At 35.9% G+C, this 21,512-nt stretch overlaps 1 protein-coding gene across 2 annotated transcripts; it reads right to left on the reverse strand.

Moving 5' to 3' along the window:
- Positions 1–590: 590 nt before the first annotated feature.
- Positions 591–21,445, reverse strand: LOC124220821 (ras guanine nucleotide exchange factor P). Of its 2 annotated transcripts, XM_046630131.2 has the most exons (9): positions 20,811–21,445; positions 18,045–18,077; positions 15,945–16,010; positions 6,826–7,100; positions 6,238–6,493; positions 5,668–6,058; positions 5,397–5,573; positions 4,460–4,566; positions 2,304–3,597 (listed from the first exon to the last, which is right to left on the reverse strand). In XM_046630131.2, the coding sequence occupies exons 1-9, from the start codon at positions 20,886–20,888 to the stop codon at positions 2,449–2,451; spliced, it is 2,532 nt and encodes an 843-aa protein (XP_046486087.1). In that variant the 5' UTR covers positions 20,889–21,445; the 3' UTR covers positions 2,304–2,448. The 2 variants fall into 2 exon arrangements, with proteins under 2 accessions (XP_046486086.1, XP_046486087.1); XM_046630130.2 differs by lacking the exon at positions 4,460–4,566 and having other exon boundaries at positions 591–3,597; positions 20,811–21,443.
- Positions 21,446–21,512: the final 67 nt, after the last annotated feature.

Here is a 21,512-nt window from a genome sequence, read left to right on the forward strand (position 1 = left end):
GGCATTACACGTGTATCCTAATCTCCTGCGGATAAGGGAGAATGAGGAAGAGAAAAGGAGTGAAAGTGAGAGAAAGAGAGAGAGAGAGAGAGAGAGAGAGAGAGAGAGAAAAAAAAGAGAAAACAGGTCAATCTCCAATTTACTATTCCTATAATTATACTCGGATATGTAGCTTTTGTAACATTGCAAAGTCAGATAATCAGGTTTGGAGATCCATATGGATTATTAATTAACTTTTCTTGCACTTCAAGAATAATAATTTATACCTATGTATATTGTAGTAATCGTAATAACATAATTATTTTGCACGTGTCAATAATATAATACCATACATTATAATACCTACTATTGTAATTTAGATCGTACATTATAAGATTCTCAGAGAAACTTTTGTGACCAGCTCTAACCTAGCAGTTATTTATTTCATTCTAAGATATGGCTTCATTTTTGACTCGTTTACACCTTACTCATGCGTGTGCATGAAGTGTCGTGAGTAAGACAGTCCCTTACATAATAAAAATTAAATAAAACGATCGAAATGTCATCGTGAATCGGTACCTAGGCACAATCAAAACTTCCCTCAACGCACGTAGGGTGAAAAAAAAATCGTTTATTCCAACCATACATACTACACGAGTACATAAAACGATTTTTCATCTATACATTCACTATAGATTGCTGTTGAAGTTTATAAATTTATTTAACTCACTGAAGAATGATAACATAATCAAAATTGGATCAATTCTGAATTTAATAACTTCAAAAAAATATATAGGTATGATAAATATTGTCGTTTTCATCGATATATTTTATTACCTAAGCAATACACATATACAGTGTGAATTCCTAACGACTGCATAGTACCGTCGTCTGCTAAAATTTAATACACAGGCTCTACAATCTGAGAGCGGGTGTTTGCCAAGGCAACCGACCGTCATAACTTAGGAGAATAGTTCGCCGCGATGTAAATAAACTCAAAAATTTCAACACTTGTCCGTTTTGAGCACAACTGCCAGTGACAACTGTGAAAATTTTTCAGATTAGAAACAGTCGATCCCCCTGGCAAACAGCCGCTCTCGAATTTTAGTGCTTACGCATTAAATTTTAGCAGACGACGGATCATGCAGTCGTTAGAAATCCACTATACATATATAGTATTGTTTGAAAGCTTGTATTCTAAGCTAAATATTTCTGTTATTTCTATCCCTTTTGTTTCTTTCCTGGTCCCACATAACATAATAATAATAATATTCTCCTTAGAAACAAATCTTGATTAAAGAAAAATTCAAATCGAGTATTCCTTAATGAATATTTATTAACTATAAAACCCTTGCGTGCAATCAAAAGAACAAACTTCGCCAAACAACGACTTTAGAATATCGTTTACAATGATACAACTATCAGCCTTAATATTGATTTTTGGCATAATCTGAAAAATCGCGTAAATGGATTTTAGATGATTTTAGGGTTTGAATATTGTCTGGATTACTCCTAAAATTCGTAGACGCCCTTATTCGCTCCTCAAACTGCAATGAATAAACTTACATCGACTTATATCAATTACTGTAATCCATTGAATCCAGACTTTATCGCATCGAGATGAGAAAAGTAGGTGAGATAATAAAACAGAATTAATAACGTATGATCTATTGAGCTAACGAAAGACATTTTCAAATCTCACATTTATATTAAATATCCTAATTTGCTGGTACGCTTAAAACTAGTTTCAACAATGGGTAGTTTCATCTTTGTCGACCTCTAGCATAGCAGACTCAAACTGTTCAAGGACCTGCATGTTTTCTGTGGATACTACATTTATACCCAATTTTGCCTTGCTTTCTTCTTCTGACAATGTGGTAATACTACTTTTTCCAAGCAAGATTATTCTGTCATTATCCTCGGCATCTTTTATTATGAGTTCGTGATCGTTCATTGGTAAGTCTTGTCTCTCGAATTCAGGCTTAATCTTAGGAGGCAGGAACTTTTTTCGAAGGGCAAGATAGTTTTTTTTTTGTGATAGCTCATTTTTCAGTATCTTCAGATCTTGCCTAATGGTCTCCTGCCGGCGGGTCTTGTCTGAACGTTCATCTTCCCCCGAATCACTGCACTCATCAAAATTGTGAAACTTGATGTAAGTGTTACTGTGCTTCTTCTCAATGGCTATGAAATTCAGAGTAGTTTTCAAATTCTCGTTATGATATTCCTCGAAGCTTGTGAAATCTGGATTTATATCAGCCATCTCTTTGACAATCTTTGAATCTGCATCATTATCTCGAGTTTCACTTTCGAGTGAGTCATTTGTCGCAAGCAACGGAACGCCATCGCCCTCGTTTACATCCAAAAATAAGACTGAATCTTCTTTTTTTTCTGAAATCGCACTCAACTCTTCTGGGCTTTTTCGTTCTAGGTTTGGTCTAAATGGCGCTGATAAATGCGCTTCTTCCAATTTCACGTATTCTGAGAAATTTGAGACGGAGGAAGAATGAACTCCAGGTTTGAGTTTGTCGCATTTCGATTCGCAATTTTCAGGTGATTGGAGTTTGAATTCTGATTGGATTTGTTCTGCGGCTGGATCTTGCGACTGGACAAAACTACCGGTGAAGGAATGGGACTCGTTATTGCTTGAGAACAATGAGTAGAGTAAATTTGTTTTTGATTTGGCTTTTGAACAATGGGCGACGGGTTCGCAGCTGGACTGTCCGACTTTTCGTGTTTCTGATGATTCCTTCGCGACATCAGGTTTGTCGATAGTTTTTGGGCCGCCAATAATACTGTGGAGGGGTATAAAACTGTTCGATTGTCTTGGTGTTCGGAGCTGGTTGATGTTGAGCTTAGAGTGCTGTTTGATGAGGCACTTCTCACCGTTAAAACTGTTTGTTGATTCTGATTTAACAGGTTTTGGCGGTGTATCTTCGCATGGCTTAGCAGGCTCTTGTCCGTTGTGATTTTTGAATCTTCCCAATAATTCTCTGAAAGCAAGAGACTTGACGTCTGATTGAGCATCGTCGTTGGAACTGGCATTTGGAGATTGTTGAGCGTCGACAGTGGCGGAGATAGAACTTCGCCTGTCAGGTTTATTTCCGGGGACTGTTGACGAGATTGATGATGATGATAATTGTTTACTTCTTGCTGTGGTTTTTGATGATTCGGAGATTTTTTTGACGATGAGGTAAGACTGTGATTTTTCTTGTTGACCAACTGTGATTGGAAACTGGTAGGCGTAGGTGACCTTGGTGTCCGACTCAATGCTTGGTGGTCGTGAGAGTTGGTTGACGAGAATTGAGGAGTAAGGCGTGCTGATGTTTGATTCTCCACTGTTGACAGGTGTTGCAGATGAGACAGTGGTCTCAGACTGATGGACGTCGAATGTGGAAGACGAGGAGGAAGAGGAGACCGTGGTGGAGACGGTGGAGGAGGGGATGGAGTTCGGGACGATAGGGATAAGGAAGGTTGAGGATGGAAGCTGGTTGACGCCGAGGGCTGCTGGGATGGGTCGTTCTGCTGCTGCATCAGCTTTATGAAATCCACCAGACGTTTTATGGACCTCTGAGTCTTCTCTTGTTTTCCCAACATCTCTTGGCGTGTTCGATGTTGTTGCTGAAATAACACAGCAAATAAATTCAAAGCCCAAGACACTGGTTGAATTTTCCAACAGTTAAAATGCTACAATCAAGGCAAATGAATTTACACGTAGAAAGGATTGTTCCATTTAAGTAAATAATTCCATCTCTCATTTACTTAAATCAAATAAAAAATACCAACTAAACAAATCCTTTCTCGCTGTGCACTGTGTACAAGTATACATGTGAGACGAATCGAGCATGCTCCAAAAATCTTGGTGTCAGCAATCAAAAATTTACATAAATACTGTAGAATGATGATAAAACGATAGTTAATAAGCTACAATTGTAAATGAGAAAATGATCGAATTCGTAAGAAATTTATACACATTATATAAATGGTGGATAGTATTAAAATTAAATACAGGTGTGAAATGGGCATACGCTGAAAAGAAAAACTGCATAAAAAAATAAAATTATCACAACAATTAATTATAACTGCGTTGAAAATATCACTTTTTGTGGAGTAAAAGTCACATAACCATCAGATACGTAAATCACACATTATGTAACATAGGAAGTTGACGTCTTTTTTACATAATTCATAGTCAGATAATAAGGTTGTGAGAATACAATAAAAAATCCAGCAGCGATTAGCAATGATAAACGCAATATCAATTTTCAAACTTTACATTTTGGTATACGTATTTAAATGAAATAAGAAAAATAAGTCTGAATTTCTAAAAATACTTCGATTTTCAATTACCAGTAAAATAACGACAGCCAAAAACTAAACGAATAGGCAAAAATACTATTATAGACGTAAAGGTAGAATAACACATTCCAAATTAACAAAAAATTTATTTTATGATTCTTTTTCTGTACAGGCCGTGACAAACCTGAAGAGATTGACCAAGGAGTTGCGAGCGTTTTTCCAATTCGTAAACCTGCAACCTCAAATCCGAGTTTCTCTCGCGCAGTTCATATCTGTCTCTCTCTTTTTCTTCTGTAAGACATTTTTACACCTTTTGTTTTTGTATTTTCCATTTTTGATGGAAATGTGTTTTTTTTTTTTTACATCGAAGGCATACAATCAGATAATATCGTATAAAAAAAATGCTTTAGACAGTTAGTGAAAAAGCTTAGAGCACTTAGCGTCGGTCGAACATCATAACGCATGTTTGTTAAGGATACAGAAATTGAAGTAAACAATCAATTGACACATTAGGTGATGAATATATATCAGCAATTCTGATAAGAATCCACAGAAAACTTCATGAATATATCGCATGTACTAACATTCTTCACATCGTTAGTTTTATTAGCACTATCTGTCTACAACGTAGATTAGATGGATCTTAATGTACATTTCAAATACCGACAACTTGAAATAATGTCTTTACAAGTATTGATTGACCGACTGTCTCTTCACAAAGACCTTAGCACTTTAGTTTCCTCTGTCAGTGATCAGTTAAAATATAAGTACAAGGTACTAACAATAAGTAAATATTGACAAGTTGCAAAATTCAGCGAGTGAAATTCATGTATATAAATCTGAGCTGTCTGAAACATTTTTAATCGTGTCAATATGACGAGTAGATTGTCATGAAGAATTATTACATTGAATAAGGATGAATTCCTGGAATTAAATCTACCCGAATACTATTAGCTTGTCTGCAAACATTATTAATGTGATCTATTAATGGTAAATACAGCTTGTATCGATTTACGACACATACAATTTATGTAAAAGTACAAAATACTGTGGGAGTTTTTTTCACACCGTCATCACTTACAACTATAATAATATGGATTTAAAATGCAGTAATTACTCACCTATTTCAATTTCTCTTTTGGTCTCGATTGCTAAGGTATCGCTACTGTTTTGATCGCAATCTGATTCCTCAGTTTTAGTGGTACATTTTGGACAGGTTTTGAAAGTAGGGCTTGAAGCCACGTGGCAAGTTGCGTGAAAATATGTACCACAAACTTCACAAACCTCTAAAGTAGAATCTGCATAAAAGTAAAGTTACTTTGATCAATATAACGAATATACAAATATAACGGGTGCGTGAGCATCAATGAATTGTGTCAAATAAATACATACCAGATTTTCTGCAGAGAACACAAACTGCGCGGCATATATTTTCGATCCTTTCAATGGTTAAACTCGAGGGTAGACCAGGTATGTGGACAGCTTTGCCTCCCATCGATGTAACCGACTTAGCGTTAGACTGCTGTCTGTGGCTCAAATTATTCTCGGATTTCGTTTTGCCTGCAAATACTTTACTTTCTTGATTATTTCTAAGTATATTTGGTCTTGTCGATGACTTTTGCGTTGGAATCAACGACTTTGCGGAGGCTGCACAGGGCGGCGAAGATGACTTTAAACCTCCCACCTTAGAAGGAGGTGGAGATGGACCGTTTAATCGAGCTGTCGTTTGTCGCGTTTGCGGTGCTGTCCCATTCGATTGCAGATATGAGTGTCTTTTTCTTTTCTGAAATTAAATTCATATCAATTTTTTCATAATGCTTAGAATTTATCCTCACACTTCGATGCTCCAACAAATTCTGTGTATTCGTTACTTTGGATGCAAGTATAATAAGGCATGCGATTCAAGTTTTTGTGAACGAACAAGTTTACAAACGGACTTCGATTAAATACGCATAAACTTACAGTAGGAATTTCCCAATTAGAATAAACGAACTGTGGATTGGCGGTACTCCTGCGTTTTCTTTCTGCTCTTTTGTTTTGTAATTCCTTGTGCTTGTCAGCCGTGATCAATCCGAGACATCCAAGAAAATTTTGTTGCTCGCACCGAAGATCTCGGTACATATCATCAGGAATTGGTTTCTCAGTCGAATTTTCATCCGTTTCAATTTCTACAATGTCCTTGTCGTTTGAATCTATTCGGTTGAATCTTGTTCTTTCCCTGTCAAAATCAAACGTTACTAATTACAATCATATTGAGAATAAATAAGGCAGACAGATGCACTTAAATTTAAGAGATTTAGTCAATTCTAAATATTCTTGGCACGTTATTTTCGGATTAAAAGTAATAACTGTGTCCTGTTACGAGTCGTGATAAATAGAATGCTCGGTAACCGGTGATAATATTTCTCTGTGAAACTCTATCCAAAATTTGAAGGGACAAATATCAATTTTGGCAAGAGGATCGAGAAAATTTTCAGCAGGTAAAAGTTTATCATTTTTTAGGGTGAGTATAAAATTGTTGAAAGTATTAATACCGTTGTCGCAGCTTACCTGGGACAATTATTTCGAAAATGATGATTGGGCGATGGTGGATCAACGTTTTGAATTTCATCCTCGTAATCGTCTTTCGACAATCTGCGACTCAATACGTTGAAATTATTCCCATTGACGGTTTGCTCGGTTTCGCGGCTTTTCGTTACATTATTATTCGTTATACTGTCGTTGTTGTTCAATCCTAGTAACGAGCCTATAGAAACTTTGCCGCCATTTGAATTTGCCGCTTCGTAAAGCTTCACCTCCTTGCGCAAACGCTGAACGACCTGTTTCTGCGCAACAAACAAAAATGTATCCAAGCATTAATATTATCCAATTTTTCCCAGTTTTCATCGATAATTTTCAACTTATATCCGACGTAGCTTCTTCTCTTATACAATCAATCATATGTCTTCACGCGTAGGATTAAACAAATTTCAAATTTCCAAATCATTGCAGATCAACAAAATCGTCGCCCTGATTTATTTTTTTCAGTTGTTAATTATACAATCTCTTTTACATTTACTTGACTTCTTTTTACAATAATCTAATAAACCTCGACGATCCTATGCAGATTATCGCGTAATCGGACTAATCTTATTGCAGTGTACATTATGCAACTTTATTATACATATACATATATATATATAATATATATATACTCAGTTCCTTTCAATTTCGTATTTAAATACTTTCAGCATCATCTCTGATATCGCAAATCATTTTACCCATAATGCTTGTCACGAAAGCGTTCAAGTTCAGTTATTCGCTTGCAAGACGAATTATATATTACATTACTCGCCTATTTGTGGGGTCAAAAACTTTCCGCAATACAATCGTTCGATCTCTCCTCCTCCTGCACTATACGTTTACTAAATTATACGTTTTCGGCTATTAGTCAAGAGCTTACAATATCTTCCGTAATTATCTAACAACGGTTATTTACCCTCGCGATACGATATACGCGCAGCGGTGGAAGCTCCTTGCAAAAAAAAGTTACACGAAACAAACTTATACTATACATAGTATAAATATGTAATTCAAAACGCAATTTTTAAACACAATTTGAATCACTTTCTGTGAGACAATTAATTGCAAGTAATTGAGAGAATATTAGTTACAATTATATTATAGTATAAGAATTTGAATAAATTGTCAAACGATTTTGAAAGTGTTCCTTTTGCGCGTTGAAAAAAAAATAGAAACAAAAAGTATTATTAATTACCGTGGACGACAATCAAACGATAATCTTTTACGTCAAAGCCAATTAATATTCAACAATTTTATTCCTTCATTTCTGACCAACTAACGATAAGACTTCCTCTCTCAAAAATTATCCGGTTCGATACAAAGGCAAACTTCCGGCACGAAATGATAAAACAAGCCAATACGAATCCCCGTAGTGGGATTTTCGCAAGAACAATATACCCTCGATCTGTATCAATTTACAGGGTTGCAGAAGCCCCGATGAAATCCCACGCGATAATCGGCCGAATTAAGAAACGAAGAAGAAGAGCGTATGTACGTATAATGTTATGTACTTTTCAACACATGTAAATATTTCCCGGAGATATGTTTTATCGATTTCGAGGGTGTCCTCCCCCCCCCCCCTCCCCCCCCTCTCTCTCTCTCTCTCCTTCTTTCCTCTGCACTCCCCTCTCGATTCCCTCACCGTTGGTCTGCAGTTACCAGACAAAGATGAAATTTGCCGAGACTCTCGGCTCGTCGCCGTGGAAAGCTGCGTGAAACGTAGCAACAGGATGCAATTCGAAATGTGCTGATATGTGTCGCGAGTTATGCGGTTGAAATCATAAATGCACAAACTGCTTATGGAATCCGGCACTTCGATTAAGTTTGAAATACAGTTTACCGAATTGATAATTATTTTTCTTATTCTACTTTCAAAGATTCACGTTTATTTGGATACACTGAGAGGAATTTTTAGTTCCGGTTACCGCTCAGTCCTTGACTATTTTCATTTTTTACCACAATCGAAAAATACAGTTCTAGGTAGAAAATGAATATTAGTTTTCTAGCTGTTACCGGAAAGTCGAGTATCCGTTGCTATTCTTTCTCATTACGATCACTGTTGCTATATTTTCTTGTAATTGTTGCGAAAATTTAATGCTTGTGCAAAAATAAATTGATGTTAAAGCCTTGTTTAACTAAAAAAGTATAGTAAACCGAACAAACTGATTTTGCGTTGCAATTACCAAAAAAGGATCGATGATAGCGCAAAATCGTTACGCGTACCTCGTTTTCCGTAATCCCAACAATATTCGAACAGTTTTTTTAACGATACCTGTTTTACTGAATTTTTCTAGTTACTGTAACAAATGAAATTTTTCTCAGTATAAATTTCAATTCGGACGAATGAAATTGAGCGCAACGAGTCGAGCCTGTAAAGTTGTCGAGATGACAAACTTTTGACAATTATGTAAGTAAATTGGCTCAAAGCTCCGACACCAATTAAGGATTAAGCTGATTTTCGTCTTATTATATTTATAATGAAATACAATTGATTCCAGGAGAGTTGAAAGAAATTCCGGGATTGACGTTATTTTACGGAGATTTCATTGATGCTTTCAAGGCGTCTGTTTTGTGAGGTGTAAAGATCGTAAAAATATATCGCAAGGTATGAATGACACGCGAATCGGGTTACATATTATCGAAACGCGTCTAATTATTGCGCATACATTGCAATGTTGGGCAACGCTGATAATTTTCAGTTACCGCTGCTTCTGAAAGTTACTTCAATTCATCGATCAAAAATTATACTGATTATAAATATAAATAAAAAGAGCTGAGTTAATCACCATTTCTAATCAAAATAACGCGGATTCTTCGATAATAAAAAAAAAAATACAGTTTTCAAATGATCGGTTGAAATTTCTAACATAGAATAATATGGGCATAAGTCAAAATATTTTCTATGAAACTTTTCTACTCGTGTTCAAGAGGAGAAGAGCTCAACGTTTTCGAAATCCCGTCACCGAGCAGTTTTCATTTGTCAATATCGTGGGTTCAGTTCACTCCCGAGGCTTATCGAAATCGTACAATATCCCCGTGATAAATAAGTTAAGTAGAGGAATTTCCGAGGGCGCGTAATTTTCGCGCAGGCGCGCTCATCAAACTAATTCAAAGCTTCGAGAAAGTTTGGGGAAAGTTTTGCGCCACTGAGCCAAAGTTTTACTTCCTACGAAGAGTTCAGGGACGAAAACGATACTTTTCCTCACCGCGTGGTGTGCAAAGTTTACGTAAATACACGTTATATTATGCGCATGCATATATGTGTAACACGTATATCGAAGCTTGGAAAATATTATAAAATAGTCTTGACTTTACAGTTAATGGGCAAAAATTTACAGGGAAAAATAATCAGCCACTGAATTTTTTTCGGAAAGTAAACGCAAACGAACGTTAAATTTGTATGAAACAAAATAATTTTTAAACTCTAGAAAAAAAAGCAGCTGGTTCATTTTTCTCCGGAAACAAAAATATTATTACTTCATTTTGCCCGCTATCATCTTTCTTGTATACGTGTAAAATTGCATTTAGGGGGTATTTTTATAATTAATTCACGTTATACGTCAGTCAATTTGAAATGAACACGAAAGAAAACGTTCTGCGGACATTTTCGTAGACAAGACATGTATACGAAAGATTTTCTTGAATTTGTAAGGCCGGTACAAGTTCATATTCGACTATTGGAATAAAATATCCCTATGCATGAGCAATTTCTTATTTCCTACTCAATTCATTATCTATGAGTACAATAATGAATGACGTGCTAATTTTCTATCGAAATATTCATCGGTAATAACTGTAAAAACAAATAATTTCGTACCAATAAATATTTCTAAGGACCACAATAAAATTCCTGGGAAAAGAAAATATCGTATAATGCTTTCAGAGAAAACTCAATACGATATCTATTCGCTGGAGAATTCTTGTGCCCAAAATCTTGCGGTAATTTATCGCATTAAAAAATATGTGAAAAACATATTAAGAAGAAAATATACTGAGATTTGATTATTCAAAATTCATCTCGTCGCGTGATTTTATTTCAAAAAATAAACCAAAAAAAAGTAAAACAAGATAAAAAAAAAAAAAAATGACTTCAGTTTTTGTATCAGATTTTACTAAGCAATCGCAAAATTTTGTAACTGCAATACTGTCACAGAAATATTGTTTTACCTGACTACCAATAACCTTTGCAGCTGATTTAACATTAGACATTATTTAAATACACGATACGCGTTCTCTCTAATTAATACAAGTTTTCAAATCATGTTCCGTAAACCGAGTATCAAATAATATCGCTACACACACAAACATGTGACTTTTATGATTTAGCGTACAACTCTGCAGTAGTTGTATGAAGTTTAAACTTTTCGCTACGTGCAATAAATCTCGTGCAATAAATTCACCCTGTGCTCGCAAAATTGTTCGAAGCAAAAATTTTCCATAAACATAGTAATAGTGACAATTTGATCGTGATATGTTTAAAATACTTTTGCTAAACTGCTGAATCAAGCAGCAGAAATTTCGTCGACGCAGTCCGACGCAAAAGATCCTTAATTTGCATGTTTATAATCAATTCGCAATACTGATTAAGCATATCTGTTGATAAAAATCAAACTTCCGTGAAAGCGAGAGCTTTTATACCTCCCTTCGCCTCGCGAAAAGCCTCGGGCTATTCAAAAGCTCATTTTTCCCTTCGTATTTCAATATAAAATGTGGTCGGCCAACGGTGAGTATATAGCCGAGTGAAAAGCTACCTCCAAAGCTTCATAATTAACAAAAATAACAAGAACCTTTTACATGGTATTACACAAAAATTAATACTAAAATATATCACGATCGTTACACTTATGTATTTTATTTCTGTATTTAATTATCCAAACTTCTACAATCTTACATACGTGCAGTTTCTGGTCAGTTTTCGCTTCTTCTCTACAAAAAAAAAAAAAGAAAAAAATTTCAAAAAAAAAAGTTGAAACATGAATCTAAACACTTTGCGAGATCGCATAGTATAATTGCGTACAGTATAAATATAACTTGTAACTTTACCGAATGATTTCCAACGATTTGTCAAACTGTAAAAATTGTTCTCGGCGTCGTAGAAAAAAAAAAATAAAAGAAAAGGAATAGAAATTTGCATACAACGAAAGCAAACAAATAGTTCGCGAGGTGAAAAAAAATCGAGATAAAACTACACTTTCTGTACAAATACGATGTAATAAAAGAGAAAATTCATATTTGAAAACCCGGAGTGAAATACCGTCAGATGAATTCCAAGTTATAAGTAATGGTGTGCGATCGCGTAATGGAACGGCAACCCGGTGTTAGATAATTTATCGAGATCAGGGTGAGCATTGTCTGCATGGTAATAGCGTAATCCTTCTGAGCGCCCTTCTAATCCCAAACGGAAGACACTCGTTCTCTCGTTGCTTCTGTTATACGCGCTTGCCGCCGCATGGATTGGGGTGTTTCAACTCTGCACAGCTTGAAAATCAATAACAACCGTCTCTTACTTGACGTCGTGCCTTTCCGCTATTGGACGATTAAACTAAATCGGCCATAACGCTGGTCGATTCCGTTGGAACCGAAAATTATCTTTCCATTTCTCCCGCTCTCTCTCTCTCTCTCTCTCTCTCTCTCTCTCTCTCTCTCTCTCTCTCTCTTCTATTCTTCTCGGATGTCATTTGCGAAATGGGAGTGTAAACGACATTCCGGTGCAAGTAAACTTTTCTCTCTCTCTCTCTCTCTCTCTCTCTCTCTCTCTCTCTCTCTCTTTGCCATTGATTTTAGGAAGTTCCCAATTCGTTGAATTATTACTGCAGTTTTCCAGCACTTTGCAAATCGTCTTTGCCGCATGAGGAGCAAACTTTTTTTCGTCGCATCAAAAAATTTTAATTGAAAAGAATTGTCAATGGGGGGAAAAAAAAGTGCGTGTATACTGAAAATTGACAATTTTATTCTTATCATTTTCTCCGTCAAGTTCGAAAAAAAATATTTTGATGATAGAAAAAAAAAAAAAAAAAAAAAAAAAAAGGAAGGGCGAATTCGACACTCACGAAATTTGACAAGTTAAATATTGCGAAAATAAAAAGTATTACGGTTGAGTCTTGTGGGTGAAAAATATTTGAGAAAATATCATACAGTATTATTTTTATCCGAAAATCGATCATGAAATTGAGTTCGTCAAAATTAGTTTCAGCCGAATGTCATATTGCAAGATTTCTGTGCTTTCGGGTTGAAAATTGTTTATCAAGTAAAAGTTTCCGATCCAGTTATTACGAGGTGTATAATGTTTACTTCCTGAACCGTTCGAAATTTCAACTTTCCGTAGGATCTCCCAACTTCTCCGGAACACCTGGTCAAAAGTTTAGCAATACATCGGCGCTTGCGCCGCTGGCAACTTGGCGAAATCTCGAGCCTCTTGCTGTTCAATGTTCATCCCTTGAATCTCTCTCGTTTTAATTAAGAATTCTCTGAATCTCCTCGCCGCTATTATACCCACTGCATGTAACACTTCGCACCGCAATTCGCAAACTTTTTCACTCGACTCATAAACCGCTGAAAGGTTGTTTCTCAAAAATTGAGTTACACACGATGCAGGCTTTTAAAAAAAATCGATGAAATATCAATATTTCAATTGATACAAAATTTGGAAACGAAATTATCTATAAATTATATGATGAAAACTTCCGTATACTCGTTAATTAATTAATTAATTAATTAATTTGTTAGTTAACAGACATGTTTTGATAAAAACTATATAATTTATACATATTATTATGTATAATATTAATGAGAGGATAAAATCTACAACGAAATTCGTGACTCTTATTACAAGCATTTCATGGCTATTACCGAGCGGCTTCCACGAGTTGAAGATAATTGATTTTTAGCTGCTGCAGCAGCAGGAAGAACTTCTATGGCGTACATCTTGCGTTCTCTCATATCTCACGCGGTATATTAAACGTTCTGTGTAGATGACATCCGCAAATTTGTACCAAACAAGGGTGAAACTTCGCAAATTGACTTGCAGAGAAGGAAAGAGCGAGATAAGATAGAGTGACAAAATTTTTTCCATACGCTTCAGAAAATGAGAAGAATGAGAAATCGTGTGGAGAGATTCTGCACAAATGTTACGCGACATTAAAAAATTATAATGGCGCGCTTGCTTGCATTCTTTTCATAAATAATAAAACAGACTTGACACTGACAAGGCATTGAAATATTGACAAATTACTCTCCGCTCTTCCAAAATTCTTCCAAGTTACTGCGCGGGTTACATTTTTTCTCATTATCTTCAATAATGCGACAGAAACTTGACATATTTTCAATCAACAAACGATCTTTCGCAATTGTATAATTATGTCAAAAGTTATTAAATTCAAATAAATCATTCAACGACAGAGTGCAGAGAATTTTGTACGTACCGAAGAAAAAAAAGAAAAAAAAAAGAAGAAGAAAAAATTATGCATGCGTAACGTGAATTGCGCGTATGTGATAAAACCAACCGAAAACCAACCAGTGCAATTACTACAAGTATATAAAAGTCCCATTCTACTAGCGTATTTATGATTATATGCTGGGGTTTATTGACCGATCTAAAATTAAACTATTGTTAGTTGGATAGGAAAATCGGAGTAAACAATTATACATCGAGTATAGCCGATACTTTGACATTCAAAATTAATGCCGCATTCGCACGAAGTTTGTCGAACACGAGCTGCTTTCGACTCGATTCTAATACACGACATGTATACCTGACTACCTCTAAGCCTATTTTTATCGACACTTATACAATTTAAAGCCGGCGGTTTATCGCTAGCACTAAAAACCAGCTCGACTTCAAACCAGATTCACTGTAGGTATAACATATGTGGTTGTATCACGTAATACAGACCTTCAAACACATAATTCTTTACGAGTATTTCAGACAACCTACACTCTTTCTGATATTTATTCTCGTTCGACTAATTACATTACGCCTCGCATCAGGCAGCGTTTCGAACATGTATGGTAAGGAAAAGCAAATAACCAGTAACAAACACCGATCTACGCGATATATTAATGTTAATACAACACGTTTAGGCGTATCGAAACTCTGACCGTCTTCGCCTGTTACAGATAGGTGAGTAAGGACAAGTACAGTATCATTGCTAGGGTGTATTCTATATTTTCATAGTTATTTCTTGTCGAAATGCACATATCTCATACTAATGCATTGTCAACGAATTGTGTTGTCGAAAGGAATCGGTAATAAAAGAAATAAGATAAAAAAAACATGATTAAATTTCAGTGAAAATAATTCAACTTTCACCAAAAAAGAAAAGTCATATCTAATAATAAACTAACAATAAGCCAATTCGTGCCATTCGCTTGTATTGTAAGAAGAAAAAAAAAAAAAAAAACTTCTTCGAAACGCATTAAATGAATGGTAAGAAAAAAAATCTACTCCGTCATTTGCGAAAATTGTTCAACTATCGCATACGATTGTTAAACAACGCAGAATTTTTGGTAATACCAGTTTTGAATCTTTTCAAACAAATTTAATATACCGTTTAAGATCGATAAAAAAAAATACGTTGAAAAAAATTACGGATCTGGAGAAAAATTAAAAAATTACCTACATGTATGTGATGCAAAGTTGGTTATTCAGATATATGTTCAAGGTGGTCAGGGTTAAGACGTTTCTTGAGTTATGTACAGAGTGAAATGCTCCACGTGTATTCAAGTTCCGCATTGTTGAGCCGGAGTTGGAGGCATAAATTAACGAGTTCCTAGCACGCGTTAACTTTGACAAATGGGGAAAATATGTAACATATTATACAAAACGTATATGGCATCCTGTAATGCATTAGGTCAAAGTTGAAGTGGTTCAAAGTTTGACACATTTGTTGTTGGTTTTTTTTTTCTTTTACGTTGCAATATCTTCACCTACAGATATAATTATGTGTCATGTTTCTTCATTTCCAAGCGAATTAGTTCGTCAATTTTCGAAAGATATACGAGTATAATGCAACATTATATTACAGTGGAAAAAAAAAAGAGGAAACGGCAAAAAAAATGTTGTTAGAAATCGTTTAATGCGTATGAGCGTTAAAAAAATATCTACATACCTGGCATTTTGAAAGAGAAATGATGTGCTCTTGAATCTCGTGCAGTTGTCCAAGAAGTTCGTCGTTCTGGAACAACAACGACTTATAAATATTTTCTTATCGCGATAAAAAGAGTATTATTATAATTTAATCAAACGAAATATAGGGCCGTTGAAATGCTGGCATTACGCCTGCAAGCTCGGGATTATTGTTTAATCATATTATATTATACAATATTATGTTACGTGTCGTTATTATTATGTCAACACCGTTCGCGCTCCGATGAAGAAATTAACGAGAATGTGTGCGGCTTCATATCCGATGTCGGAATGATAAACGCGAGGATAAAATACTCCGATTTAGATATAAATTATACGGTTAGTAATTTGTAGCAAGAACAAGTAATTGCGGGCAGCACGAGTTGAATTTCGACGAAGATAATCGAAGAGAAGCCGAAAGTTGCGAAAGAAGGATCAGGAGATGGTCTGAATCGAAAATCGTTCCGCTTTGATGAAAGCGAGAAAAATGCACGAGCAAAGTTACGATTTCCATAAATTATGATACCCGTATTTTTTCATATTATATAACTCAGGAGCTCTTCAGAATTTTGTCAGGCCTAAATGTGAGATGATCATTCGAACAGTAAATTATTCAAACATTTTTAATTTCCGCATATATTTATGTTGACTAATGATTGATAAAAAAAATAAAAATAAAAATAACCTTGACAATAGCAAAAAATCACGATAATTCCTCATACTGTTTTTGGTGTATTACGGAGTAGAAAATTACCATGAATTAGTTGGGATCACATCGAATTCCTTCAATTAACGGTGAGATTTTATACGATTTGCTATCTAGATGTACACTTTTTTCAAGTTTTCTCATTGCCCAAACATTAATGTTTACTATACCCACGCCGAATAATAAAATGATTGTATAAAAAATTTTGAATAAACTCATCGTATATAATTACTTGTATTAAAAAATATTTGTACTGGTGAATAGATTTGGCCAATTTCGTTGTTTAAACTGTTAAATTGAACGGCAAATAAACAGAATTCAATGAAATTTGGACAATTTGATACAGATAGGTCAGGCCAATATGGATGTATAATAGATGAAAAAAAATTTTAACATTCAATGCCGTATAATTAGGAGTACAATAAAAATAGATTCTTGAAATTTTTATTGCCACAAAGTTTATTACGGCATATATCTTATAAATTGTTATTTTTACACACAGTTGTCGTTGGATTTCGGTGACTGGCAACAAAAGTCATACAGTTAAACTGTTTGTCGAGGGATTTAAACGGACATAATTTAGGATCATTAGGACAGAAGAGCAACGGTTATTTCTAAACTAGGATTAAACTAACGGCACTAAGCCAACGATTATGGCTGTTGAATGTAAATTACACGTCAATCTAGCCTTCTAGCTGTCGGTCTAAGGTTTGCGATTTTCACCCTCAAAACGGACATGTATTATTATAATGTACAATATGAACCGGGTAACAATATTAAACAACTGTGTTTTTATGATTCAATAAAATTTGATGATTTGGTTTTACAACTTCTCATTCGTAAACTGTATTGGGTGCGATTTACGGAAAAAGGGAATGGCAAAACCATTGTATTCCGAAACTTTACAGAAATAAATTAATATTCAGAAGAACAAGTTGTTCCATTTGGTTGATTACAAAATTCAACTCTTATATGTTATAAGTAACCCACTAAATTGATTAACACGCAAGTGAATTAATCATATCAAAGCAATAAAGTAATCGGTAAAAGGAACTGGAAATAACGATTCGTGCTTTTTGAACCGATCAAATTTTTAGTGTTCATTTTGTTCAGATTAAATGTTCAATCGAATCATTGCTTAAAATTTAATCCAATACAACTAAAAATAAACGATATTTGCTAACGATTCAGGAATCGCAAAATACTCTTGAATCGTTGAATCGTGCGAATTACTTTGCAGATCAATTCAACCCCCAATTAAACCACTACGCCTTATTGTTAGGGCCGAATAATTGAGGATCGGTGTAAGAATTGAATCCTGGAGGAATTAGCAATTATCGAATTGAATGATCGTCGTATATTTTTTATCCAACTTACGTTTGGGTCGTCGTTGAGCTTCCCCACGTACACCTGCGAGAATAAAGAGAAAAATAATTTAATATTCAAATATATATATATATTTTACAATCGTTTCAACTTACTTCGCTATACCAACAACAAATTAAATGTCCTTTGTATTACGAACAGTTATGGATTACTCATCCTGGAAACCAAATAAACCCTGATAAGATATTACTAGTTATGGAAACATGACTAATTTCAAGGATGTTTCACGCGTACAGTCTGGATCAAAAATACAGCAGCTTAAGAATGGTAGAATAACGATTTAGGGTTCAATTACGCATAGACGAAAATAAATAATGAAAAGACGCAATTTAGAATGAAAGTAAAATATACAACTATAAACAATTTTAACCAAGCCATATTGTGTACACAAATTTTCTCAATTACCAAATTATACTTGTATCGTGTTGGAAATGTATTCCATGGATCTCAATGCTCAATGAATTCCTTACTATAACCGTAAAAATCACATGAATTTGATTATTTTCTTCAACATTCCTTGATCACAATTATTTCCCAATTAGTCGTATATTGTGATACCTCCAATGTTGTTACGACGATAAATATTAAGCATTGTTAGAGATACAACTTGAGGGTATTTCTTCCGTTAAATTGGACCAGCAACAAATAAGCAAACCAAAGAAAGTTAATTCAATGTAGTATTTCTGGCCACTGTATAACGTTATAAAATTAGAAAAAAAAAGGTAAACCGATGTAAGTATAATCTATCAATTTACACTTGAGTTACGTAAACAGTGTCCGCTGCACATCGCGCATACAATGGCGTACATTTCACACATACCATACAATTGCATACACGGATTTACCGCTGCTTATAGACGCAGAGGCGGGTTTAACAAGCCTACGTGACATAACGACTTGCGCCTGATATCTGCGTGCACGATTCTCCTTATAATTTCATTCGAATTCTTAATCTTAATTTTTTCTGTCGTTTTTTTATCGTATTTTTTGCCTCACGCACGTGAAGAGGATCATTCGCACTTAAAATTAGGGGATATTAATATTTTCGGAAAATCTATCCATACGTATTTATAAATACGAGACGCTGCCGCCATTGCAGCTCTGCGTTATCGTCTTGACGAATGTGTGCACCAAAAACTCGTGTATAAGCGCAAATGGTTTGTTTGTTGTGGTGTTTTAAAAGTAAAAGATAGGGGAAAGAAAAAAAAAATTGCTTACGCGTCGTGAGAATAATTGATCGGTCTATTTCGTACAACAATTTAACTATTGAAACAGAATTGATTCATAATCGATGATTATTATAGTCGAAGCAATGTAGTAACTGTGGAAATTTTATCCCACGTATCGTGTGTGCGAGACAAAACAAAAAAAAAAAGAAAGAACCGGAGATCTGCTTATTCTTCTTGGTATTATTCTTTTATCGTTGCGCTGCGAAACGGAAATATCGTTTACCGTGTCGCAGAGACATACTTGCACGCAGTACGCATATACGTACAAACCAAGGCATAAGATTTGGTTGTACATACGATACGTTGCTTGAATATTCAACGATGCTAAGTGAGACGTTAATTCTTACGAAGATAACGCGGGAGAATTTTCCGTCGATTGAAAACTACTACATGCAGTACACGCAACAGCGTGTGTATATTTATAACGATGGGGGGGGATGATAATAAAAGTTTCACAGCGGTTTAAAGTTGTAACGTGTAAACTTGGGAAATAATGCGAAGCGAAAAGCGGAAGTAAAAAAGTGGCGGAAAGTTTTTATGTTACGCGAGGTTACCTCGCGTGACTTCTTAGGTAAGATTTTTAACTCTTGTGCGGGTGAAAAAGTCGCGCGCGACATGTTGCGCGCTGCTTTCAATTGGTAAAGAAGAACACGACACGAGCAACGGAGTAAGTTTAATACTACTCGAGTAGTTTGATACTCGCGCAACAATAACTAATACCGAAACTTATATTATTTGTCAATTTGACGATGAAAGAAAGAAAGCGGACACGTTGTGTGCGATTTGTGGGTAACGATGTTGCAGCTGCGGGTGAAGATCGACGAATTATCACGTGAAATGCAAACGTAACGACGCGGAGATGTGACAGAGATCGTCGAAATAAGACGTGGAAATAACTATGCCTGTATCGTAAATCATACAAAACGTAACGACGCGTCGACAATATACGGCCACAGCGGCGACCTTGGTTAATTGAAGTATCAAACTGACGATAAAAAAAAAACACACCGACGATAGCGAGAAATACACGCTATTTTATACGTCGCACCTGAAAAACTGTGCGTGGAGACGTAGACTTATCGTTGGTTTGGCTCGATATATCCGACAAAATTTATAGCGATGTTGCGGTATAATTGCAGCGGTTAAACTGCACGCGAAATTAGGCGCACAAGTTACGTCGATATCGAACAACTTGTATCTCTATCGCGCTGATTTTTCCTTGGGTAAATTCTCCTCTTAAATCCAACAACCGCGTGAATGTGATCGGAAAATTAATTGGGATCGAAAAAGTCAATCGCGCTGCACGGCTTGATCGCACTCGTCGAAAGTTTTAGCATCATCTCTAAGCCCCCTTTCCCCTCGTCGTCGCTGCGCTCCGAGAGTGTAACAGTGTGTAAATGATGCAGGAAGCCTACGGTGATACATGCGTGTACGGTACATGTAACTGCACAAGAAACGCGCGTCAGGTTGTACGATGCAGGTATTAAAAGTCCGTCGACGGACAAACAACGAGGAGGAAATTACTTGCCTGATGATTTTGTATGGCGTATTTGAGCTTGTTTTGCACGGAGTGTATCTCATCCTGCAAACTTTTCGATATCTCCATAGTCGGGCCTGGAAGTTGGACTCGAGTTATTCCGAAGTTGACGAATTCGCTTCGTTATCGGCACCGCGTTTCAACGACGACACCAGTTGAGTTGAATTTTCTCTCAACAGATATAATTATTCACAAAATAGAGCGAAGCAATATCTCTCTCCTCTCGGCTCCTCGGCACGGCGCGCACCACGGCACTTGCCCGATTCACCCACCACCACAAACAATTGACCATCCGCACAAGTCGGATATTTGACGGGGCCGTGTGTAGGTTTTCACCGACGCGGGCACAACGACGACGACAGACACACGACACACCGAGCAACTTGCGTTAACCCCCCTTTCGGTATTGCCAAAGCTATTTTCCATCTAAGTTGCGGTTAATTTGGGAAAATACCGACCGGTCTACCGGTGTAAACATTTAGCTTGTTTATCGGACAACCTACCCCCGTTGTGTTACACGATATTTCAACTCAGTTTCAATTAAATCTCGGCCATTTAAAAGAGATTTTCCGACGCAGCGGCAGATGTTTTCCCAATAATAAGAGCGCGCAGGGGTGTGTGGTTGATGCCTACCGAATGATCGTGGCGCCCTCGTCGTGACAACGGCCTGGTCCACAACTCCCGAATTTTCAT

This window comes from Neodiprion pinetum, chromosome 6 (assembly GCF_021155775.2).
Source record: "Neodiprion pinetum isolate iyNeoPine1 chromosome 6, iyNeoPine1.2, whole genome shotgun sequence".
NCBI lineage: Eukaryota > Metazoa > Arthropoda > Insecta > Hymenoptera > Diprionidae > Neodiprion > Neodiprion pinetum.